Source organism: Heterodontus francisci, chromosome 1 (assembly GCF_036365525.1).
Source record: "Heterodontus francisci isolate sHetFra1 chromosome 1, sHetFra1.hap1, whole genome shotgun sequence".
NCBI classification, from domain to species: Eukaryota; Metazoa; Chordata; class Chondrichthyes; order Heterodontiformes; family Heterodontidae; genus Heterodontus; species Heterodontus francisci.
The window spans coordinates 139,856,576-139,883,783 of NC_090371.1; the positions used below are offsets into that span (position 1 = coordinate 139,856,576).

The 27,208-nt window shown below is 43.1% G+C and overlaps 1 protein-coding gene across 3 annotated transcripts in view; it reads right to left on the reverse strand.

Annotated features, from left to right (window-relative positions):
* tbc1d1 (TBC1 (tre-2/USP6, BUB2, cdc16) domain family, member 1) overlaps window positions 1–27,208 on the reverse strand; it is a 329,569-nt gene that overhangs the window by 254,211 nt on the left and 48,150 nt on the right. The window contains exon 1 of one of the 3 annotated variants that reach the window (XM_068036956.1): window positions 2,667–2,803. The exons of the other annotated variants lie outside the window; for them this stretch is intronic. Coding sequence (XP_067893057.1) covers window positions 2,667–2,732 — 66 coding nt within the window. The 5' untranslated portion in view covers window positions 2,733–2,803. Of the gene's footprint in view, window positions 1–2,666; window positions 2,804–27,208 lie in introns of those variants that run through there. 3 annotated transcript variants of the gene reach the window in all.

The following is a 27,208-nucleotide window of genomic DNA, read 5'->3' on the forward strand; positions in this document are numbered from 1 at the left end:
GTGCTTCACAGGAGCATTATCAAACCAAAATTTGACACCAAACCAAAACCACATAATGAAATAATAGGCCAGATGACCAAAAGCTTGTTCAAAGAAGTACGTTTTACGGAACATCTTAAAGGAGGAAAGAAAGGTAAAGAAGCAGAGCGTTTATGGAGGGAATTCCAGAGCTTAGAGCCTTGGCAGCTGAAGGCATGGCCACCAATGGTGGAGTGATTATTATCGGGATGCTCAAGAGGCCTGAATTGGAGAAGCACAGATATCGCTAAGGATTGTAGGGCTGAAGGAGATTACAGAGATAGAAAATGGAGAGGCTATGAAGAGATTTGAAAACAAGGATGACAATTTTAAAATTGAGGTGTCATTTTACCAAGAGCCAAATGGAGGTCAACGAGTACAGGGGTGATGGGTGAACAGGACGTGATGCCAATTAGGACACGGGCAGCAGAGTTTTGGATGACCTCAGATTTACAGAGCGTAGAACGTTGGAGGCCGGCTAGGAGGGAGTTAGAAGTCTAGAGGTAACAAAAGCATGCCTGAGGGTTTCAGCAGCAGATGAATTGAAGCAGGGATGGAGTAAGGCAATGTTACAGATGTGGAAATAGCAGCCTTATTGATGGCGTGGATGTGTGGTCAGGAGCTCACTTCAGGCTCAAATATGACACCAAGGTTGCAAACAGATTAGTTTAACCTCAAACAGTTGCCAGGGAGAGGGATGGAGTTGGCAGCTAGGGAATGGACTTTGTGGCAAGGACCGAAAACAATTGCTTTGGTTTTCCCAATATTTAGTTGGAGGAAATTTCTGCTTATCCAGTAGTGGATGCCGGCAAGCAGTCTGACACTTTAAAGACATTGGAGGGGTCAAGAGAGGTCATGGTGAGGTAGAGCTAGGTGTCGTCAGTATACATGTGGAAACTGACACTGTGTCGTTGGCTGATTTCACGAAGAGGCAGCATGTAATTACATCTCTTCATACACCCAGTTGGAAACAGGCACTAAGGTGAGTTTTGGGAACATAGGAAATAGGAGCAGGAGCAGGCCTCGAGCCTGCTCTGCCACTTTCCCACATGATCCCCATATCTCTTGATATCTTTAATATCTAGAAATCTATTGATCTCTGTCTTGAACATACTCAATGACTATCAGAGAGCACCAGCACTCAGAACTATACCTGAGCACAAGTCATTGCACGCAGGAGAGAAGTGGATAAAATGATAAGCAGGGGCAAGAGAAAACAGCAAATGTTAGAAATGAAACAAAAATAGAAAATGCTGAAAACACAAGGGTCAGTCAGCAGTTTGTGGAAGGAAGAGCCAGGTCACTGTTTTGCACCATGCCCTTCTTCATAATAACAACTATGAGCATTTATAAAGCACTTCTAACATAGTAAAATATCCCAAGATGCTTCAGAGGACCTTTATCAAACAAAATTTGACACTGAGCCAGAGAAGGAGCCTTTAGGACAAATGATCAAAAGTTTGTTCAAAGAAATAGGTTTTAAGAAACACCTTAAAAGGAGAGAGGGGTAGAGGAGCAAAGAAGATTAGGAGGGAATTTTAGAGCTTAAGGCCTTGACAGCTGAAGGCACGACTGCCAACGGTGCAGCAATTAAAATCAAGGATGCACAAGAGACCAGACTGGAGGATATTGCTGAGGATCACAGTGCTGGAGTTCTCAAGAAAGGTTTAATCTGAATTATTGACCTATTTGTTCTCTCCATGTATACTGACTTACCTGCAATGTGTATCTAGCATTTATTGTTTTTGAAAAAAAAGGTGCTAAGACCCAGCATGGGAACAGAGAGCCCAATTCTGTAACTACTGCACAACTCTCAGCTGATATATTACACAGGTTTGCAAACACATTAATAAGGGTGCATACAAGTGTGGGTAATATGCTCATACATATAAGGCATGTTAATACCAACACTCATACCTCACACATTAAATATATTATAAACAGAAATTTTAGCAGATCCAGTGTCAGCCAATAAAAAGAAACTATTATAAAATGAATTGAATCTACTCAGAATTTCTGGTTTCCATTAGCTTGTAGTAATCTGCAAATCTTTCTAAACTCAGGTCTCTTCACCCCTGTACAAGCTAAAAAGTAAAATCCAACTTTTTCAAATTACATCCTATATAATGTAGTGATATCACAACACAGCATCCTTTGATGTCAGCACCAACTGTTACTTCTCTGCTCCAATTCCACTAAACTATATATTTTTTTTATTTCCAAAATATACTTTATTCATAAAATCCATAAATAATACATGACAAAACAGTTTCAAACAGCACCAAGTCAAAAAAATACAAACAGTGCAAAGGAGGTCAGTTTCCTTCAATACAGGAGTGAGTTGCCTCACAACCCTTCCATTTCATTTTTCATGCCATATACATTTTACAGCAAACGAAAATGTTCCCGATACAGTGCTATACTATATCACTTCATTTATATTTTATTCCTGGAACACTGCTATTGAAGCGATGTCCTTTGTTTCAGTACAATGCATTTACATTGCTGCACATTACTATGCTGCTAGTTGTGGCGGTCGGACTTTTTACAATAGGCAATAATCTCAGTCACTTAATCGCCTCAAACTGATAATGAACATAGTTAAAGCCCTAAGTGTTAAAATTAAGTTAATAACATTTACATAATACCTTGATTTCTTTCTCATATCCAACATCCAACTTAAGAAAGTTTAGTTTCTGCAGCCTTGCCTTCATGTCTGACCTCCAGTAAAGACAAGTCGCTCCAAGTCCCTGAATGCACTCTCTCACTCAATGGCATCACACCCTGCAGTCTCATGCAATCAAATGACATTCTTACTGACCCCCTAACCTGAGGCAATTTTCTGTTGATTCTAAGCAGCAGGATACTGAATCTGAACTGCAACTTCCTACTTGACTATCGGATTCGGCATTCGGCTTAAACTGCCTGGCTTTCCTCTTAACTCGTTCATTGCTGGATTTATATTTTCTTTTAAATTTTCCCATTTGCATCAAAAGTGGAAAAACAGAGATCTAGGCAAGCAGAAAGATCTACAAAGATTGAAAAAAAAATAATTAAAAGGGCAAATCGGATTGGCAATAACACCATGGATTATAAAAGCTACAAGCAAAGAAATTATGTTAAAATTTGGACAAGACATTGGTTAGATCACAGTTTGATTATCGATGCAGTCCTGGGCATTCTTCAATGGAAAGTATGTCAGATTTATCAGAAAGATAGTGCAAAGATTCAACAGAATATTACCAGGAATGAGAGGTTATGGTTAGTAAGGAAGGCTTGAAAATCTGAAACAAAAACAGAAAATGCTGGAAATACTCAACATGTCAGACAGCATCTGTGGATAGAAAAAAAGAATTCACGTTAACTCTGTTTCTCTTTCCACAGATGCTGCCTAACCTGCTGGGTATTTCCAGCACTTTCTGTTTTTGTTTCAGATTTCCATCATCCACAGTATTTTGCTTTTTAATGAGGCTTGAAAACATTGGACTAGAGAAGGTTTAGTGAGATCCAACAGAAATTTACCAAATTATGAAAAGTTTAGGGAAATTAGTAAAAAAATGTTTTGACTAGTTGACTGACACTAACTGGGGGAATGGAGTTAGGATTATCATAGAAGAATGAAGAGGCAAATTAAAATAATGCCTTTCACATGGCAGATTCTTAGCTATGGAATATTTTACCAAAGGTGGCTACAGAGGCAGAAAATATAACAAATTCTTTGATAATTAAGAAAAGCCATACAAATTTTAAAATATATTAAGTACTGCAATGTAAGATTTTCTCAATGGAAAATACATCTTAGCACTCATTGGGGTTTAAATTCATCTTGGCCAGCAGTGCAAAACAGGCATTCGTGAATCCACAGCCTGTTTGCACTAAAACCATTCCAGTGACTTCAATGGAAGATGTAAAGCAGGCTGCCAATTCACTTTCACCAATTTTGCACTTCTGGAAAGACATATTTATACCTCAATGTTTTATCACTTCTTTCTTGCAATATCAAATATCATTGGGATGAAAAGCCATGGGTGGGGAATGGGCAAGAAGCACAGAATAAGTGACCCTAAAGTTTGTGTGGCCAATGGAAGGTCCCCTGATTTATATGGGAAAAATACTGCTGATTCTAGACCTGCTGAGTATTTCCAGCATTTTCTGTTCTCACCCCTGATTTATATGGTTGCCCACATTGCTAGGGTTACATCTCGGGCACCTGTCTTTCTCCACAGGCCATACGTTATCGCAATACTTCCTGGAGGGGTGAGATATGATTGTACATATAAAAGAACTGAACTGCTTTTCTTCAGGGCCCCAGAACACAAATCCACCAGGTCGCCTTAGTGAAGCCCACATATACCCTTTCATAGCCTGGTACACTTGTACAGGCCACCAATCTTGCCTCTGCTGAATGAAACGCCAGCAACGTGCAGAAGTCCCAGTGTTGCAGGTCTTCCATCGCCTTCTGCACCACTGACAATGTAAGGAGTGAGCCGACACCCTCAATTTTTCATTTGATCCTTTATTTTTCTCCTTAAAGCTCTGGCTGTTATTGGGGTACAGTTCCAAAGATGCCAGCAGATCTCTGGTATCTTGCCAAAGCAGCCATTCCTCCTGCTTAAACCTGGATAATCAGTGCTGGTAGAGTTTTAAATTGTGTGGACAGAACTTCTGAGTCATATCCTGTCCTCACCTTGAGGATGCTGAAGTGAAGTATATCACCCATACCAATAAGGCGGTGGGGGGATCTGTAAATGAGGATGAGGTTTTTGATCTGCTGAGGGATGAGGAAACAGTGGAAGTTGATGTTGACTGGTGTGGTAGGAGAGCAAAAGGTACTGTATAGCATACGTTCAGTGGGCTCTTGGTAGGTCAGAATTATAGGGGAGATGGTGGTGTAGTGGTAATGCCACTGGCCTAGTGATCCAGAGGCCCAGGCTAACACCCTGGGGGCAGGGGTTCAGATCCTACCATGGCAGCTGGTGGAATTTAAATTCAAATAATTAATAAATTCAATAAATAAAAGAAATCTGGAATTGAAAGCTAGTCTCAGTAATGGTGCCATGAAACTATCATTGATTGTTGTAAAAACCCATCTGGATCACTAATGTCCTTTAGGGAAGGAAATCTGCTCTCCTTACCTGGTGTGGTAGCAGTTTTGCTGACATTGGGGTCTACAGCTCTTTGCTTTAATGACTCGTTTGTCTGCAGCAACCTGCTAAGCAAAACCACAACCCGCACAGATGTTATCAACGGGCGAATGTGGTATCTGGAGTATGCATTGACTTAAGGAAAATAATAGCTTGTTATGTACAGCCTTATGCGAAGCTGACCTCGGATTCTGCATGGTGTATGGTCACGTAGGCCGTCCTGTGCTTATCTTGTGGTTTTGTAAATAATTGGGAAACTGTCAGCTCGGCATCTGTTGTACTATATAAATCCGCGGAGATCTGGAGCGCTTTGGAGTAGCACCGGACCATGATTAGGAAAGGTGTGCTCCCCATGATATCATGCAATAAAATTTGTTAATGCCCAAGGTCTAAGTCCGGAGAATTTCTTTGACAATCAAATTTCTTCAACAATCTGGCGAAGTCGGCAGGATCCCTTAATTACGGGATCCTGAGCGAACCTAAATTACTGGAGGACATGTGTTGAGAGTGGGTGCGGCGACCCCTCATGGGATAATGCTTACATGCTCCGGTGTTTAGATCAAATTTCTTCAACACCTGGTCAATGTAGTTGACTGTTAATTGCCCTCTAAAATGGCCTAGCAATACATTCAGTTCAAGGGTAATTAGGGATGGGCAACAAATGCAGGCCTGCCAGTGACACCCACATCCCATGAAAAAATAAAAAAATCATGTAATGTGGTGATCAGGCGGACAATTAGGAGGGTATTAAAGAAATTGAGTGTAGAGGCGATGAAGACATGGAAGAAATTTTCAACCACCTTCAACGTGAGGAGGAACAGAGGATAACAATATTATAGGCTGTCTGGGTAATGAACTACCTGTTGGGTTTGAAGCTTAGCTCAGAGTCAAATAAGCCAGCAAGATTACGAACCAACGGATTCAGTGCCAGCCAACATAGAGTCATAGAGTTATACAGCACTGAAACAGGCCCTTCGGCCCATCATGTCTGTGCCGGCCATCAAGCACCTAACTATTCTAATCCCATTTTCCAGCTACAACTAGACTACGACTAGGCTGGGCAAAAACTTCCCAACTTGGTTTACCATATCCATAAATCTCTGTAGCTCAGTCACATTCCTAGGAGCTGCAAATGCCTTGATTGCTGTAGTCTTCTGTGGATCAACTCCTACACCAGATCCATCTATAATATGTTCAAGGAATTTGACATTCGGCTGCGAGAACTCACATTTGTTATTCAGTGTAATTCCTATTTTCTCTAAGTGTTGCAGTAGTGCTCTCACTCTAGCGTCATTTTCTGACTGAGTGGATCTATGGATCAGGACATTATCCCTATGAAATACGACTCCATCAAGTCCTCTAGTCCTTTTACAATGCTTCACATTGTCCTCTGGACGATTTCAGGCAGTGACGCGATACCAAAGGGTAGTGTGTTGAAACAGCTGGTGAGTGCGCAGAATCATGACCTCAGTTGCGATGTTTCTGTGAGAAACCAATCACAATGTATTTTGTTTTGCTATAACTTGATGTTCATCCTGTCAAAGGATGTATATGGAAGTTGACTCCATGCATCATGTAGATGAGAAATGGAAAGGACCAAGAATGAAACATTTTGAATTCTGGATTATTGTTACATGCAGGCCAATAGTGGAAACTTAATTAGAACTGGGAGTGATTCCAAAGGTCACTTGCAATTGTATTTCTGTTTTGTGTCTAACTGTACAATGCAGCTAAAACTGTTTGTAGATTCCTCATATCCTTTGAAGATTAGGGGCAAAAAAAGGCAAGCTTGACTTTTTTGTCATTGTTGAGGCAGTGATATCATTGTGGGCAGAATGTTTTTTGTTCTGCATGTGTGAGAGTGAATTATATATTGAAGTGTGAGTGCGTACTTGTGTAAAGGGATTTCTGCTGCATTTCCAGCAGTTCTAGCGATGGAGCAGGAGCAGCTCCGAGGAAAGTCCCAGCAGATATGAGCATGTATGCCTGAATGGGTGTGTATGTGTGTGTGTGAGAGAGGGAGAGAAATTGTTATGTGTAGATGTCAGACAAGGCCTGATATAAATTGACAAGTTGTATTCTTTATAATAAGGTGAAAATCCAGAATGACAGTTAGATGAGAAAGATTAGGATTACTTTAAACAGAACAACTCATCTTTGTGTAATGATACAAAAGCAAGTACACCATGCTTCCCCACATTAGTGGGTCATCTTGCTTGAAGAAAACAAAAGATTTGTAACTGCTCCTCCAGCATTTTTAACTTCTTAGTCTCAACAAAAGCCATGCAGTTTTCCCTTTAAACTAACCATTCGTGCAGCATCCTGTTAGAAAAACCCCAAACTCCCAACTTACGTCCCAGTTTCTGTTCACAGCCAAAAAAGGATCAAGATCTTTCCAACGCAATCATCTATTTCCAGAGACATGCCAACAATTTGTTAATATTTACACTCTATGAAGAAACAACAACCAAGCTAGCTTATTAGTATCTTAACTATCCATCATCTCAGCAACCACCCCCCCCCACCACTTTTAATGAACACATTAAAGTTTAAAACAGAACCTTTAACGCTACTTTTTTTCCCTAAATCTTGCCTATGAGAAAAGAGTCAAAAAGATCTCACAATATGACAGCAACAAAATGGCAAAAGATCACTTAATTTCTTTTTAATCAGAAAAATCAAAGAATGTGTTTATAATAATCCATAAATTCTGACAATTCGTTGACAAACCAGTTATTAAAATCTGTTAAGGTTACTTGTATTTTCAAATTATGGTTGTGTTAATCATGCATGCCCCAGATGTTGGGAAGTTGCAAATAGCCAACATTAGGGCGGCACAGTGGCGCAGTGGTTAGCACCGCAGCCTCACAGCTCCAGCGACCCGGGTTCAATTCTGGGTGCTGCCTGTGTGGAGTTTGCAAGTTCTCCCTGTGTCTGTGTGGGTTTTCACCGGGTGCTCCGGTTTCCTCCCACAAGCCAAAAGACTTGCAGGTTGATAGGTAAATTGGCCATTATAAATTGCCCCTAGTATAGGTAGGTGGTAGGGAAATATAGGGACTGGTGGGGATGCGGTAGGAATATGGGATTAGTGTAGGATTAGTATAAAAATGGGTGGTTGATGGTCGGCACAGACTCGGTGGGCCGAAGGGCCTGTTTCAGTGCTGTATCTCTAAACTAAACTAAAATTATGAGTTCAGGTATTCTCTACTTGCTTCAGACTGGAGCTCAGCCTTGTGATTGGCAACACTGTTGAATGGAATGTTTACCAGATTGCTATTTTAAGCTTACAAGATACAAATTCCTGATGATATAGTCAGTTTAAAAGAAGTTCATTTATAGCTATGTTTTAAGGTGGGATTCTCCTTCAGGAAGATGAGAGACAGAAGTAAAAAATGCATCTGTTGTTTGTATTCATGGAAAAGTATCATTATTCTAACCTTATCAAAACTTCATAAAGTATAAAATGATTATCACAGTACAGTGGTGAGTGAGTCAACCGTATGCTGAACTTTATATTGAAAACAATCCTTGAAATAAAAGCTCAGGAAACATTATACTTTATGCAGAAAGGTACTGTGTAGTAGAGTTTTTTTTTAAAGTCAATCCTTCTTTCCACTCTCCTCCCCTCTTGAAAACTACTGCTCATTTTGGAGTATAGTTCCATGGGCACCCACACCTCTACGGTACCTCACCCGAGTAGATGCTCTTTGTTTGTGTGCAAAGACAAGCAGTACTGGCAATAATTCAACTGTAGAGGGCATCACATCAGAACCCAACCATCATATTTCCCAATGCTCATACACAATTCCAGTAAGGTTTTAGATGTCACATGAGTGCAAATTTAGGATCAATTATGATGCCCACCACAGTTGAATGCTCACTTTTGGATTTTACATACTATTATGATCCTGTAGTTTTTTTCCAGGAAGTATGCAGTGTGCCTTTAACGCTGTAACAGGTTCAGTACTGCTTTAAGGCTGCAAGCTCTAGGGACTGAGTCAAAGGATGCATTCTCATTGCCATAGGATGCAGCCAGCTTCAAATATGCATTCTCGTGGCCGTAGGATACAGCCACTCAGGACCAAAGACATGAGATACAATGTTGCTGATTGACGTTTGAAACTAGCTGAAAAACTGGCTTCTGAGACACAGTTAACAGAGATACACGGACTGTCTGCCAGCATATACTGATGGAAAAGAGAGCTCTCTCTTGGTTTATTTAAACCTTATTTATTATACTCTCAGAATTCTGATGTCAAGCCAGATTAATTTCTTAAAAGAAAATAACAAATTCCTTTAACTACTGGACTGTAATTGCTGAAATTCATCACTGGAAAAGAAGAGCATCAATTCAACTGCTGAATTAGACTACAGACTATTCTACTGTTGAAGAACCTTTTTTTCCCCATCGGACAGCTGTGAGGACTTCAAGCAACCTTAAACTGTTCCACATTGGAAGAGTCCACTTCGGCAGGAGAGTAAATCTGCAAGGACACTAATTTTTTTCTATTTTAAATGTTGTTTATATCTTAATAGTGTTTAACAATTTAGTTTTTTCTAATTAAACAGTTAATTTGTTGATCTAAGGACACCTGGTTTGGTTAGCCTCATTCAGGGGTTAATAGATGGTACAAATTGGCTGGGTCTTTCTTTAATTTGGAAAGTTTAAAATGATAATTAAGGTGATCTGTGGAGGGACGGGACTGAATCAACAGTGCATTTCTCCCACCAGAACCAGAATCATATATTCTGATTGGGGGCTTTGTCTTGAACGGTCGGTCGTAATATAATAATTGGGGGCTTGTCCGGGATTGAATCATATTAACCGGTGGCTCACATCTGGGATCAGAATTAGACTAATTTGGAGGGCTCACATTTACTCATTTCTGAGATAACATTTTGATTGGGGGCTTTGTCTTGAGCGGTCGGTCATCACATGAGGGCAAAATTAGGATCAATTATGATGCCCACCACAGCTGAATGCTCACTCTTGGATTTTACATACAAAGAATGACCAGAAGGCATTCCTCAGCATTAATTACCACTTCAGGGGAGAGGATGCCTGGAGGTAAACATATTCACTTTTTTCTCAATAGCTTCAGGGACCACTGAATAAATTTGCACTCCCAAAGGAAAGTTTCACATAGTGCATTAAAGGAATTTGGCTGCACAGGTCAGCAGAGCATTTTTGTGTTGCTGCTCCTATGGATCTGGCCCACAATGTAGGCACAGTAAACAGAGCTAAAACTAATACAATTCCTGTTTGAAGCATTTCTGTATAATGTAATGCTACATTTATTTTACAGTACTGCTTCATAATATCAATGGGCTATAATTTGGTAACAATGAAGTCCTAGCAGTCAGCAGCCAAGTCCTCAAAGGTTAAATAAAAGCAAAATACTGCAGATGCTGGAAATCTGAAATAAAAACAAGAAATGCTGGAAATACTCAGCAGGTCTGGCAGCATCTGTGGAGAGAGAAGCAGAGTTAACATTTCAGATCAGTGACCCTTCATCAGAACTGACAAATAGTAGAAATGTAAAAGTTTTAAGCAAGTAAAGTGGGGGGTGGGGCAAGAGATAACAAAAGAGGTGTTGATAGGACAAGGTCACAGAGAATATCTGACCAGAAGGTCGTGGAGCAAAGGCAAACGGTATGTTAATAGTGTGGTGAAAGACAAAGCATTAGTACAGAGAGGGTGTTAATAGACTGTGAAGCACAAAGCTTGGAGTGCCGGCTGAAAAAAAAGAGCCACCTAACCTAATCCCACTTTCCAGAATTTGGTCCGTAGTTGTACAGGTTCCAGCACTTCAGGTGCATATCCAGACACTTTTTAAATGAGATGAAGTTTTCTGGTTCCAGACCCCCACCACCCTCTGGGTGAAAAAATAAAAATCTCATCTCCCCGCTAATCCTTCCACCAATCACTTTAAATGTATGCCCTCTACTCACTGATCCTTCTGCTAAGGTAAATAGGCCCTTCCCATCCACTCTATCCAGGCCCCTCACAATTTTGTACATCTCAATCAAATCTCCCCACAGCCCTCTCTGTTCCAAAGAGAACAACCCCAGCCTATCCAATCTTTCCTCACAGCTGCATTTTTCCAGTCCTGGCAACATCCTCATAAATCTCCCCTGTACCCTATCTAGTGCAATTACATCCTTTCTGTAATGAGGTGACCAGAACTGCACACAGTACTCAAGTTATAGCCTAATCAATGTTTTATATAGTTCCAGCATAACCTCCCTGCTCTTATATTCTAGGCCTCGGCTAATAAAGGCAAGGATTCCATTTGCCTTCTTAACCACCCTATCAACCTGACCTGCTACCTTCAGGGATCTGTGGACATTCACTCCAAGGTCCCTCACTTCCTCTACATCTCTCAGTATCCTCCCATTTATTGTGTATTTCTTTGCCCTGTTTGACTTCCCCAAATACATCACCTCACACTTCTCTGCGTTGAATTCCATTTGTCACTTTTCTGCCCATCTGACCAGTTCATTGATATCTTCCTGCAGTCTACAGCTTTCCCCCTCGCTATCAACCACGTGACCAATCTTTGTGTCATCTGCAAACTTCTTGATCATTCCCCCTACATTTACATCCAAATCATTAATATATACCACAAAAAGCAGGGGACCCAGTACTGAGCCCTGCGGAACCTCACTGGAAACAGCCTTCCAATTACAAAAACACCCATCAACAATTACCCTTTGTTTCCTGCCAGAGTCAATTTTGTATCCAGCTTGCTACATTCTCCTGGATCCCATGTAGAGGCCAGCTCAGGTTGACCTGAACCCGACCGAACCACAGTGGACCTGAGCCTGACCCGACCCGAGTCACTCCGATTTAGCCCCGGGCCCATCCCTACCCGAACCCGCCCCGACTCGACCCGACCCGACCATCCCTTTACTTACCTTGCTGACACAGAACCTGCAAGAATCTGCAGTGCATGTGCGATGATGTCACAGTGATGTCACTCGCTCACTGTGCAGACTCAGTTTCGTCCCGGACGCCCAGCTCAGGTAAGTTTTTTAATTTCAATACTTACTGGCAGAGCACTTACCATGTGTGACCGGCCCGACCCAACCAGACTCGACCTGGACTCGACCCAACCCAACCCGAGCCCAAAAGCCGGACCCTGAAGATGGGCCCGACCCAACCCGAACCTGACACGTCATCGGGTCCCATCGGGTTCAGGTCGGGCAGCAGGCCTCTAATCCCAAGGGCTTTTATTTTTTAACCAGTCTGCCATGTAGTGAGGTGCTTTGGGGAGGTTTGGGAGAGCTCAGGAGAATCTCTCCTCAGTAATTTACTCTGGCAGTGTGCACGACTGCTGGGCCGTGCTCTGCCTCTGCATCCTGTGGTCCTTGTTCCTTCTTCATCTTCCTGCTCCACTTCCTCCTCCTCAGGCAGCTCCAAGGCAACTCAAAAAGCAAAATACTGTGGATGCTGGATGTCTGAAACAACGGCTCTAAGGCAACTCTTCTTTGTATAACAAGACTGTGGAATATGCAGCAAACAATTACAAATCTTGAAACTTGCTCTGGGTTGTACTGAAGGACTCCTCCCGAACTGTCCAGACAGAAGAACCATTGTTTCAAAATGCCAATGATTTGTTCAATCAAAACCCTTAATGCTGCATGAATCTCATTATATCAGCACTCTGTATCTATACCAAGGTTTCTCAGAGGAGTCACGAGGCACTTGGTGAGGGGACACCCCAGAGTCAGCCAGTCACCTGACAGTCTCAGTGGAACGGGGGGAGAATTGAGGACTGGCACGATATAAAAGCTTCATGACTACTGCTAGGAAACTGGGCACAGACCTGCATTACTCACTGCCTGTTGTCACAAGCAAGCAAATACTGAAATTTGAAGGGAAGGGCATGGGGCTACATGTGCAGTCGATGATGCCCTGCACCTATGGGAATCCAGCAATGTGGTGACTCCTTGTGCTCATTCATTGTGGACACCTCGCAAACTGGACAACAGTGAGCTATCGGATTGCCATGTGTACAGCAAACTGCCTGTGTTGCTGATGTCACAAGAAGCAGTTTGGAAGGAGCCAGCCACATGAATGTTTAGAGCCACAGTGACCTTCACTCTTACAGGCAGCACAGACCCTAGTGTCGGACTCTAATTCTCATTCCAACAGTTGGCAGAGGTAAATGCCACAGCCACCTTACACACTACTCTGCTGTGAGGTTCAGCTATGATGTCCAGTTCCAAAAAGCCCACATGCTGTAAACTAAAGCCTCCTGTGCTCTTCCCTCCTTCAGCCTCTTCCTGCAGCTGATGAAAATTTTTGTTCTCTGCCTTGCTGCTTCTCTCCCTCAAGGTGAGGAGCCCCATCTAGTGGCACATTGAAAACTCAGCAAACTTACCTCTCGTGAGACTGCAGACTTCAATCTGCACATTTAGCAGTGTGAAACCAATAAGGTAAACATTTGAATTGTACTCCCAGCATGTGAGATTCTGTGCCAGGAATACACATTCATAAAATTTATCTCAGTGTAATGGTCTATTTTCATTTAACTGAGTCTTTCAAGGTCTTATTCTTCTAGAATAGAATCACAGAATCATAGAATAGTTACAACACAGAAGGGGGCCATTCAGCCCATCGTGTCTGTGCTGGCTGTCTAAGAGTAATGCAGCCACACTCACTCCCCCGCCTGTTCCCCGTAGCCCTGCACAATTTTTCTCCTCAGATTATTATCCAATTCCCTTTTATTGAATCTGCCTCCACCACATTCTCAGGCAGTGTATTCCAGATCCTAACCACTTGCTGCACAAAAATGATTTTCCTCATGGCGCTTCTTTTGCCAAACACCTTAAATTGGTGTCCTCTGGTTCTCGATCCTTCTGCCAATGGGAACAGTTTCTCCCTATCAACTCTGTCCAGACTCCTCAGGATTTTGAACACCTCTATCAAATCTCCTCTCAGCCTTCTTTCTCTAAACAGCCCCAGCTTCTCCAATCCATCCACATAACTGAAGTCTCTCATCCCCAGAACCATTCTCATCTTTTCTGCACTCTCTCCAATGCCTTCACATCCTTCCTAAATTGTGGTGCCCAGAATTGGACACAATACTCCAGTTGAGGACAAACCAGTGTTTTATAAAGGTTCACCATATTTTCCTTGCTTCTCTATTATATGCTCTATTTATAAAGCCCAGGATCCTGTATGCCTTACCAATCAATTTCTCAGCCTGCCCTGCAACCTTCAACAACTTGTGCACATATACCCCCAGGTCCCTCTACTCCTGCACCCCTTTAGAATTATATACTTTATTTTATTTTGCCTTTCCTCATTCTTCTTACCAAAATATATCACTTCATACTTCTCTGCATTAAATTTAATCTGCCATGTGTCCATACATTCCACCAGCCTGTCTATGTACAAAATTATGAGGGGCATAGATAGGGGAGATGGGAAGAAACTTTTTCCCTTAGCGGAGGTGTCAATAACCAGGAGGCATAGATTTAAGGTAAGGGACAGGAGGTTTAGAGTGGATTTGAGGAAAATCTTTTTCACCCAGAGGGTGGTTGGAATCTGGAACACACTGCCTGAAGGGGTGGTAGAGGCAGGAACCCTCACAACATTTAAGAAGTATTTAGTTGAGCACTTGAAACATCATAGCATACAAGGCTACGGGCCAAGTGCTGGAAAATGGGATTAGAATAAATAGGTGCTTGATGGCCAGCATGGACACGATAGGCTGAAGGGCCTGTTTCTGTGCTGTATAACTCTAACTATCCTCCACAAGTTCACGAAACTCCAAGTTTTGTTTCATCTGCAAATTTTGAAATTGTGCCCTGCATACCCAAGTCTAGGTCATTAATATTTAGTTTTTAGTTTTAGTTATACGGCACTGAAACAGGCCCTTCGGCCCACCGAGTCTGTGCCGACCATCAACCACCCATTTATACTAATCCCACATTCCTACCACATCCCCACCTGTCCCTATATTCCCCTACCACCTACCTATACTAGTGACAATTTATAATGGCCAATTTACCTACCAACCTGCAAGTCTTTTGGCTTGTGGGAGGAAACCGGAGCACCCGGAGAAAACCCGTGCAGACACATGGAGAACTTGCAAACTCCACACAGGCAGTGCCCAGAATTGAACCTGGGTCGCTGGAGCTGTGAGGCTGCGGTGCTAACCACTGCGCCACTGTGCCGCCCAATATAGATCAAGAAAAGCAGTGGTCCTAATATCAACCCCTGGGGAACCCCATTGGTGTATACGTTCCTCCAGTCTGAAAAATAACCATTCACAGCTATTTTCTGTTTCCTGTCACTCAGCCAACTTTGTATCCATGCTGCCACTGTCCCTTTTATTTCATGGGTTTCAACTTTGCTGACAAATCTGTTATGTGGCACTTTATCAAACACCTTTTGAAAGTCCATGTACTTCGACTTCATTACCCTCATCAACCCTCTCCATTACTTAATCGAAAAACTCAATCAAATGAGTTAAACAAGATTTTCCCTGAACAAATCCATTTTGGCCTTCCCTAATTAGACAACATTTGTCCAAGTGACTGTTAATTTTGTCCTGGATTATCCTTTCTAAAGGCTTTCCCACCACCGAGGTTAAACTGGCTGGCCTGTAGTTACTGGATTTATCCTTACACCGTCGTTTAAACAAGGGTGTAACATTTGCAATTCTCCAGTCCTCTGGCACCATCCCGTATCAAAGTAGGATTGGAAAATTATTGCCAGTGCCTCCGCAATTTCCACCCTTACTTCCCTCAGTATCCTTGGATGCATCTGATCCGGTCTTAGTGACTTATCAACATTAAATACAGCCAGCCTTTCTAATACCATCTCTTTATCAATTTTTAGCTCATCCAGTGTCGCAACTATCTCCTCTTCCACTACGACGTTGGCAGCATCTTCTTGCTTCATAAGGACAGATACAAAATACTCATTTCGTACCTCAGCCATTGTCTCGCTGTTATCACCACAACATCATAATCCCACATAACTATGTGCACCTGCAGCTCACCAACCTTATTTACCATGCTCCGTGTGTTCACATACATGCACAGTAAACCCAATTTAGACCTTCCTGCATGCCCTGTTACTCTGACTCCACCTCATAACTTACTATTTCTTACTCCAGTACTATCTCTCCCAATTCTTTGTGTGCCTTGTTTTTTTCTCTAATGTTAACTCCCCCTGCCAAGTTAGTTTAAACCCTCCCCAATAGCATGAACAAACTTCCCTGCAAGGACATTGGTCCCGGCTCGGTTTAGGTGCAACCCATCTGGCCTGTACAGGTCCCATCTCCCCAGAACCGACCCCAGTGTCCCAGGAATCTAAAGCCCTCCCTGCTGCACCAACTCTCTAGCCACGCATTCATCTGCTTTATCCTCCTATTTCTATACTCACTTGAGCGTGGCTCTGGGAGTAATCCAGAGATTACTATCTCTGAGGTCCTGCCTGCTAGTTTCTTTCCTAGCTCCCTAAATTCTGCCTGCAGGATGTCATCCCTCTTTCTACATATGTCGATATGGACCACGACCACTAGCAGTTCACCGTCCCCCCTCAGCTCTGCAATCACTCAATAACATCCTTGACCCTGGCACCAAGGACGCAATGTGCCATGCTGGATTCATGTCTGCGGCTGCAGAAATGCCTGTCTGTTCCCCTAACTATAGAATTCCTGATCATAATGCTTTCCCAGTCTTCCTCCTGTCCTCCTATACAGCTGAGACAACTGTGATGTTGTGGACTTGGCTCTGCCTGCACCGCCCCCCCACCCCGCCCCGCCCCCCCCCCCCCCCCCACCCCCCGCCCCCAGAAGAACCATCACTCTCACTAGTATTGAGAACTGTATACCGGTTGGAAAGTGAGATACACTCTGGCAACTCCTGCACCACCTGCCTGGTGCTCCTTGACTGCCTGGCAGTCCTTGTCCAGGTGCAAGGATGTACAGGGCTCAGGGAGCCTGTGAGCTAATTCACAAATTATGGTTGGAAGAAGATGGCCCTAGAGCACATTTGATTTTATATCCTCAGTAAAACAAAACTACCCTATTTCCATTACAGCAGCTTGCCATTTCTTAAAGCATCCTTCCGAGAACCGGCTGCTGAGCTCCATTACTAAAGCATCATGTGATTTCCAGAAAGGCAAATTAAATGAGCTTTGGTCTTTTATCATCTAATTAATTTGCAATGGAAATAAAAATTGGGAGAGATGTAAAACTGATTCACTATCGCATGTTTTACACTGCCGTACAATGTTAGAATAACACCCCACACCATGTGTTTGATTAAGGCACTATTCAAATAAGAAGGGTTGTGAAAAAACCCACAAATATGATGCTGTCTATTATCGTCATTTTCTTACTTTGTGAATTTTATATCATGAAACTACAAGGCTGTGCTAACAAAAACTTCTAACAAATACAAATGTGACCATGCTGCAAAATAGCTCGTTCCCACAGCAACAGAGATGCTAACACCAAGATAAGAGAATTGCTGCTTTTAGTTATCTGTCAAATTATGCATCCTTGCACATTGAATTACTTATACTTTCAATCTGAGTAACTAATTTTGTAGCATGATTGACAAATTCTGGCACCTTAAAGATAAACTACTCTCAATTCTAGAATTCTGTGTGGGTTCTCTATTTACACAGAGACATGGGAACAGGAGTAGGCCATTCAACTCCTCAAGCCTTTTTCATATATACCAAACTAAAGTGCAATTTCAACATGCTAACAGTGAAGGTTCTGGTTCACTAGCTTGCTCAGAAATTTATACAGGGATGGATTTTATAATACGGAGGGGCACAGTCAGGCGAATCTGAATTCAGATCAGGAAACATGTTTTTCTTCTCACAAAGTCTGCCGGTCACCACCCTTTGGCCAAAAGTTCAATATAGGGAGGCTGTTTTCTCCATAGATTCCATTAAGGCAGCTCTTCAATTAACTAACAAAGGGCACAATTCAAACAGAGACGTCCAATTCTGTCAATTTCTCTCCAAGCTACCATGAGTTGTTCGAAGCTCACAAGATTCACACTAGCAAGGTCACCTGATTCCATGATTCAAACACGCGATCTTCTGGATATATCTCTATCCCAGTCAACACAGAAAGAGCAACAAGTATTTTTGGCTTCAGAGGCACCATAACAGAAAGGTGGGGATTGCAGACAACTGGGCTCTATCTTTAACCTTTCTATTACTATCTCAACAGATACATATCTAAATACAAGCATGGCTCGATGCCAGGAATGTCAACACTCTCTTCAGATCCCCCCCCCCCCCACCCCAAAATAGTTGGTGTTTCTCATTTTGCAATATAATGCTGCTGCCCTCTCACTCAGAACCAAGGTCAAATCTCAGTTGGAGCCGTAATGATTGTTTGGCAGACAAGGTCAAAGAACAGATAACAAGCAGGCTGACAGAAAAGTGCCAATACTCTGTTACACATCAATATTTCCTTCTACAAACGAAGGGATTAGAATGTTAGCTCCCTAGATTTGTAAGGTATAACCCAATAGAAAATGCAATCAATTGACACTGCTTAGTTTTTTTTTCTGTTAAACATGAACTCAACAGTTCCCAATTCCTCTCTCTAATTTTTCTCATACTCTCAGGTAACAGCAATTGTTCAAGACTTTGAGAAAGTGACTTTTTTCCACCTAAGTCTCCAAGTCAGTCTGGACACTAAGGGGGGGTGGGGGACAGATTTTAACCACTCCACCTCCCACCCCTCCCAGGACAGGCAGGAGAGGATCCTGAGGTTGTTAAAATTTCAACAATCTGGAACCTGATGCTGACCCAGCTCGATCACAACCACTTTTAACATTTTAAAGGGGTGGGCTGGAGGAGTGCCTGAGGGTGGGTCAGCCATTTAAATACGTCAATGAGGCTGCGTGCCTCATATTTTTCCAGACCCAGCAGCTGATGGGTGACGAGAAAGGCCAAATGCAGCAGCTAAATGCCTTTGCAGCAATAATGTGGGCCAAGGCAGCAGGAGTGCATCCCCTACCTCAGCGCCTCAAGTTAACCTGCTTCCCTCCCCATGCTCTGCAGACCTCTACTTACGAATGGCCTCCTTCCCCTCCTGACCTCTGATCTCCCCCCGTCCTGACCTCCGTACCTCCATGATCTCCCCGCACCACGACCTCCATTTCTTCCTGACTGAGAAGGGTTACGAGGAATGCAAAGACAGGATTACAATGCATGTGTGTAAATGCACAAAGTGTGGTGAATAAGGTTGGTAAGCTACAACCACATACTGCAGTATGGGAATATGATGTAGTGGCGATAACAGAAATGTGGCTTAAAAATGGCGACGACTGGGCTCTTAATATACAAGGCTATAAAGTGTTCAGAAAAGATAGAGAAGGAAAAAAGGGAGGTGGGGTGGCAGTACTCATTAGGGAAGACATTGTAGTGTTAGAAAGAGAGGATGTCCTTGGGGGGGGCGGGGATACAAGGACAGAATCCATTTGGTTAGAAATGAGAAGCAAAAAGGGTATCATTATGCAATTGGGGATATTTTATAGGCTCAAATAATAGTGAGAGAGAGATGGAGCAGCAACTCTGCAGGGAAGTCACAGAGATGTGCAAGAACTATAGAGTGGTGATACTGCGGACCTTAATTACCCAAATGTTGATTGGGATAATGTTAGAGTAAATGGAAAGGAGGAGAAGGAATTTCTAAAATGTGTTCAGGAGAACTTTCTTGATCAGTATGTTCTTAGCCCAACTACAAAGGCGGCATTGCTGGATTTGGTGCAGTGAAATGAGGTGGGCCAAGTAGACCAAATGTCTGTCAGGAAGTACTTGGGTAAGAGTGATCATTGTATTGTAAGGTTTAGACTCATAAGGCAGAAAGGCAAGGAACGATATAAGGTAGAATGGCTAGATTGGAAGAGGGCTAATCTAAATGCGATGAGAAAGGATCTAGCCAGGATAAAATGGAACCAAAGATTGACAGGAAGAACTGTAATGGAACAATGGGTTATTTTTAAGGAAGAGATGCTTCAGGTACAGGCTAGGTACATTCCAGCAATGGCAAAATGTAAGGGAACCAAAGGATGATAAGGGAGACAGAAACAAAAAAAGAGGGTGCATGATGTTTGTCAGCTGAATTCTTCAAGTCAGAACCATATGAAATACAATAAATTGAGAGGGAAGGTGAAGAGAAAAATAAGACTCGTAAAGAGAGAATATGAGAATAGAATGGCAGTCAACATAAAAGGAAACCCAAAAATCTTCCACCAGCATATAAATAGTAAATGGGTGGTAAGAGGTGGAGACAATAGGGACAAACAGGGTAATATATGCTTAGAGGCACAGGGCGAGGCTAGAATACTTGCTGAGTACGCTGTATTGATGTTTACTAAGGAAGAGGAATCTGACAAAATATCAGTAGAAGCGGAGAATATAGAGGCAATGGATAGGGTAAAAATTGAGAGGGAGGAGGTAATGGAAAGTCTGGCTATTCTTAGGGTAGATAAGTCACCTGGTCCAGATGGCTTGCATTCCAGGTTGCTAAAGGAAATGGGGGTGGAGATAGCGGAAGGGCTTGCCATAATCTTCACTAGATATTGGGGAGGTGCCAAAGGATTGGAGAGTGGCAAATGTGGCACCCTTACTCAAGGAAGAGTGTAAGGGCAGTCCTAGTAACTACAGGCCAGTTAATTTAACATCAGTGCTGGGTAAGGTTTTAGATACAATAATCAGGGAAAAAATCAACAGGTACTTGAAGAGGTTTGAGTTAATTAAGAATAGCCAGCAAAGATTTGTAAAAGGCAATCATGCTTGACTAATCTAATTGAATTTTTTTGAGAAGTAACAGAGAAGGTTGATGAAGGAAATGCAGTGGATGTTGTCTATATGGGTTTTAAGAAAGCATTTGACAAAGCACCACATAAAAGGCTCGTTAACAAAATTGTGGCTCATGGAACAGGAGGGTCAGTGTCAAATTGATAAAAAATTGACTTAAGGACAGAAAACAGCGAGTCATCGTAAATTTATTATTCAGACTGGAGGATGGTATACAGTGGTGTTTCCCAAGGGTCAGCGCTGGGACCACTGTTTTTTTACTGTATTTAAATGACTTGGATATTGGAATAGAGAGTAGAATTTCAAAATTTGCTGATGATACCAAACTTGGAGGAGTGGCAAACAGTGAGGATGATACATTCCCCTGCGGTCATCTCCCTCCAAAACAAGTATACCGTTTTGGATACTGTTGAGGGAGATGGCTCACCAGGGGAAGGCAGCAGTAGCCAGGTCCATGGCACCGTGGCTGGCTCTGCTGCTCAGAAGGGCGGGAAAAAGAGTGGAAGGGCTATAGTCGTAGGGGATTCGATTGTAAGGGGAGTAGATAGGCGGTTCTGTGGTCGAAAACGAGGCTCCCGAATGGTATGTTGCCTCCCAGGTGCACGGGTCAGGGACGTCTCAGATCGGCTGCAGAACATTCTAAAGGGGGAGGGTGAACAGCCAGTTGTCATTGTGCACATAGGCACTAATGATATAGGTAAAAAACGGGATGAGGTCCTACAAGCAGAGTTTAGGGAGTTAGGAGCCAAGTTAAAAAGTAGGACCTCAGAGGTAGTAATCTCAGGATTACTACCAGTACCACGTGATAGTCAGAGTAAAAATGAAAGAATAGTCAGGATGAATGCGTGGCTTGAGAGATGGTGCAGGAAGGAGGGGTTCAGATTTTTTGGGACATTGGGAACGGTTCTGGGGGAGGTGGGACTATTACAAATTGGACGGTCTACACCTGGGCCGGACTGGAACCAATGTCCTTGGAGGTGCTTTTGCTAACGCTGTTGGGGAGGGTTTAAACTAATGTGGCAGGGGGATGGGAACCAATTGAGGTCAGTTGACAGTGAGGAGGTAGTAACAAAAGCCTGTAAGAAACTAGATAATGAAGTCAGTGTGACTAAGGGGAAGAGCAGGCAGGGAGCAGATGATGAATATAAAGGGACTGGTGGTTTGAGGTGCATTTGTTTTAATGCAAGAAGTGTAGTTGGTAAGGCAGATGAACTTAGGGCTTGGACTAGTACCTGGGAGTATGATGTTATTGCTATTACTGAGACTTGGTTGAGGGAAGGGCATGATTGGCAACTAAATATCCCAGGATATCGATGCTTCAGGCGGGATAGAGAGGGAGGTAAAAGGGGTGGAGGAGTTGCATTACTGGTCAAAGAGGATATCATAGCTGTGCTGAAGGAGGGCACTATGGAGGACTCGAGCAGTGAGGCAATATGGACAGAACTCAGAAATAGGAAGGGTGCGGTAACAATGTTGGGGCTGTACTACAGGCCTCCCAACAGCGAGCGTGAGATAGAGGTACAAATATGTAAACAGATTATGGAAAGATGTAGGAGCAACAGGGTGGTGGTGATAGGAGATTTTAATTTTCCCAACATTGACTGGGATTCGCTTAATGTTAGAGGTCCAGATGGAGCAGAATTTGTAAGGAGCATCCAGGAGGGTTTTCTAGAGCAGTATGTAAATAGTCCAACTCGGGAAGGGGCCATACTGGACCTGGTGTTGGGGAATGAGCCCGGCCAGGTTGTTGAAGTTTCAGTAGGGGACTACTTTGGGAATAGTGATCACAATTCCGTAAGCTTTAAAATACTCATGGACAAAGACGAGAGTGGTCCTAAAGGAAGAGTGCTAAATTGGGGGAAGGCCAACTATACCAAAATTCGGCAGGAGCTGGGAAATGTAGATTGGGAGCAGCTGTTTGAAGGTAAATCCACATGTGATATGTGGGAGGCTTTTAAAGAGAGGTTGATTAGCGTGCAGGAGAGACATGTTCCTGTGAAAATGAGGGATAGAAATGGCAAGATTAGGGAACCATGGATGACAGGTGAAATTGTGAGACTAGCTAAGAGGAAAAAGGAAGCATACATAAGGTCTAGGCGGCTGATGAAAGACGAAGCTTTGAAAGAATATCGGGAATGTAGGACCAATCTGAAACGAGGAATTAAGAGGGCTAAAAGGGGTCATGAAATATCTTTAGCAAACAGGGTTAAGGAAAATCCCAAAGCCTTTTATTCATATATAAGGAGAAAGAGGGTATCTAGAGAAAGGATTGGCCCACTAAAGGACAAAGGAGGAATGTTATGCTTGGACTCAGAGAAAATGGGTGAGATTCTAAACGAGTACTTTGCATCGGTATTCACCGAGGAGAGGGACATGACGGATGTTGAGGTTAGGAACAGATGTTTGATTACTCTAGGTCAAGTCGGCATAAGGAGGGAGGAAGTGTTGGGTATTCTAAAGGGCATTAAGGTGGACAAGTCCCCAGATCCGGATGGGATCTATCCCAGGTTACTGAGGGAAGCGAGAGAGGAAATAGCTGGGGCCTTAACAGATATCTTTGCAGCATCCTTAAACACGGGTGAGGTCCCGGAGGACTGGAGAATTGCTAATGTTGTCCCCTTGTTTAAGAAGGGTAGCAGGGATAATCCAGGTAATTATAGACCGGTGAGCCTGACGTCAGTGGTAGGGAAGCTGCTGGAGAAGATACTGAGGGATAGGATCTATTCCCATTTGGAAGAAAATGGGCTCATCAGTGATAGGCAACATGGTTTTGTGCAGGGAAGGTCATGTCTTACCAACTTAATAGAATTCTTTGAGGAAGTGACAAAGTTGATTGATGACGGAAGGGCTGTCGATGTCATATACATGGACTTCAGTAAGGCGTTTGATAAGGTTCCCCATGGCAGGCTGATGGAGAAAGTGAAGGCGCTTGGGGTCCAAGGTGTACTAGCTAGATGGATAAAGAACTGGCTGGGCAACAGGAGACAGAGAGTAGCAGTAGAAGGGAGTTTCTCAAAATGGAGACGTGTGACCAGTGGTGTTCCACAGGGATCCGTGCTGGGACCACTGTTGTTTGTGATATACATTAATGATTTGGAGGAAAGTATAGGTGGACTGATTAGCAAATTTGCAGACGACACTAAGATTGGTGGAGTAGCAGATAGTGAAGGGGACTGTCAGAGAATACAGCAGAATATAGATAGATTGGAGAGTTGGGCAGAGAAATGGCAGATGGAGTTCAATCAGGGCAAATGCGAGGTGATGCATTTTGGAAGATCCAATTCAAGAGTGAACTATACAGTAAATGGAAAAGTCCTGGGGAAAATTGATGTCCAGAGAGATTTGGGTGTTCAGGTCCACTGTTCCCTGAAGGTGGCAACGCAGGTAAATAGAGTGGTCAAGAAGGCATACGGCATGCTTTCCTTCATCGGACGGGGCATTGAGTACAAGAGTTGGCAGGTCATGTTACAGTTGTATAGGACTTTGGTTCGGCCACATTTGGAATCCTGCGTACAGTTCTGGTCGCCACATTATCAAAAGGATGTGGATGCTTTGGAAAGGGTGCAGAGGAGGTTCACCAGGATGTTGCCTGGTATGGAGGGCGCTAGCTATGAAGAGAGGTTGAGTAGATTAGGATTATTTTCATTAGAAAGACGGAGGTTGAGGGGGGACCTGATTGAGGTGTACAAAATCATGAGAGGTATAGACAGGGTGGATAGCAAGAAGCTTTTTCCCAGAGTGGGGGTTTCAATTACTAGAGGACACGAGTTCAAAGTGAAAGGGGAAAAGTTTAGGGGGGATATGCGTGGAAAGTTCTTTACGCAGAGGGTGGTGGGCACCTGGAACGCATTGCCAGCGGAGGTGGTAGATGCGGGCACGATGGAGTCTTTTAAGATGTATCTAGACAGATACATAAATGGGCAGGAAGAAAAGAGATACAGAAGCTTAGAAAATAGGCGACATGTTTAGAGAGAGGATCTGGATCGGCGCAGGCTTGGAGGGCCGAAGGGCCTGTTCCTGTGCTGTAATTATCTTTGTTCTTTTTGTTCTTTTATATTGCCAGCAACAGGACATAGATAGGCTAGCAGATTGGGCAGAGAGGTGGTAGATGGAATTTAATACTGACAAGTGTCAGATAATGCATTTTGGCAGAAAGGATAGGGTGAGGCAATATAAACTTAATAACGCAGTTCTAAAGAGTGTGCAGAAACAGAGGACCTGGGGGTGCACGTGCATCGATCTTTGCAAGTGGCAGGCCATATAGAGAGAGTGGTTAGCAAAGCACATGGGAATTTGGGCTTCATAAATAGATGCATAGAGTACAAAAGCAGGGAAGTTAAGCTGAAACTTTATAAGGCTCTGGTTAGGCCCCAACTAAAGTATTGCGTCCAGTTCTGGTCACCACGCTTTAGGAAAGATGTGTGAAGGTCCTTGAGAGGGTGCAGAGGACATTTACCAGAATGGTTCCAGGGATGGAGGATTTTAGTTACAAGGTTAGGTTGGAAAAGCTGGGGTTGTTCTCCCTGGAGCAAAGGAGATTGAGAGAAGATTTGGTAGAGGTTTACAAGATTATGATAGGCTTAGATAAGTTAGACAAGGAAAAACTGTTCCCATTAACTGATGGTACAAGGTCTCAGGAACACAGATTGAAGGTTTTGGACAAGAGATGCAGGGGGGTTAAGCAGTGAGTGGTAATGACCTGGAACTCACTGCCTAAGAGGGTGGTGGAAGCGGAGACAATCAATGTTTTCGAAAGGAAATTGGATGGGCACTTGAAGGAAATTAACTTGCCAGGCAAGGGGGATCGATTGGGGAAGTGGGACTGACTGGATTGCTCCACAGACAGCTAGTATGGACTTTATGGGCCGAATGGCCTTCTTCTATGCTGTAAATGACTCTATGACTCCCTGACAACCACCAGCCATGATCTTTTTAGAAATGGGCCACTCTTCAGTTGATCATCCTGTCAGCAGCACATCAACGCAATGGCATATCTTCACAGCTAATCCTCTAAAAAGTGGGGATCCCAGCTCCACCAACTGGCACAAACAGCTTGCATTTTCATGACAATGCTCCTGAGCCAGGAATTCAGACAATGTCAGGGGCACAACTGGCTCATTGGCGATAGCCCCAGGCAGCAAAGTGGCACTCACAATTTGTTAGTGCCTGAGTGACAGTGGAATATACAGCAATGGAAACTATTAAAGTCAAAACTGAACCTGTCCTCGTCCATCCTAACACATGCATTGCCAGTAAGTGTCACTGGTTAGTGACCAGAAGCAGTTTATTTCTTTCCCCTTCTGAGCCGAGGAGAACCTGCTGTCACTGTGCTTAGACTAGGTAACTTAGCACAGATAATAGATTGTTCATTTGAGCAACCTAATCTGTACGGCTAGTGTCACAACACACTGTGTGTTTGATCAGTGAGTCATATGGAGGAAGAACCACTGTATCATTACCAATACCTCCACACTGTAGAAGAATAATTCAACATGACAAGGTTAACTTTTTTCCATAATTTTGGTACTGTCACACTCATGCAAGGAGCAATATGAACTATAAAAACAAACCAAGGAATGGAACTCCAAAATGGACACTTTTGTTGCAAGACAACATGGAGTAAGAGGTCAAGTGACTCTCCTGTACTGTGAATACACATGCTAACTGCTGGAACACTGAACCAGATGTCACGTCTGCTCAAGTGTTGAAGTAAGTATTAGAAATGTGAATGGCCATTCCATGTTAATGGCTACTGTTACGACTGAAGCGAGAGGAGTGCACCATTTTTCTCGTCCCACTTTCCCACAAGTCACAACATATATATAAATGTTTACCCAGTTACCGATACAGTCAATCATAGACTCTATTTTTATCCTAGAATAAAATAAACCAACCAGGTTTCTTTAATAAACACAAAAATTATCAGTTTATTATAAAACAAGACATAACCAGTAACGAAGCAAAGAATTAACAAACAGATTGAAATATGAAAGTTCCCTTTTTACCTTAAACACACACACACAAACACACACACACACCAGTTAACTGAAAAAATAAAGGGCTGGATTTTATAGAGGTCTCGACATCAGGATCTGTGGCGAGGGGCAATGACAATTGTCACGGATGAGGCCCACCACGGATTCACGTGCCGGCAGGGCCTATCCAGATACTGCTGCCGGCAGCGAAGCCTTATGGCAGCCCCCCTCCGCTGCTCGGTGATGGGACCATA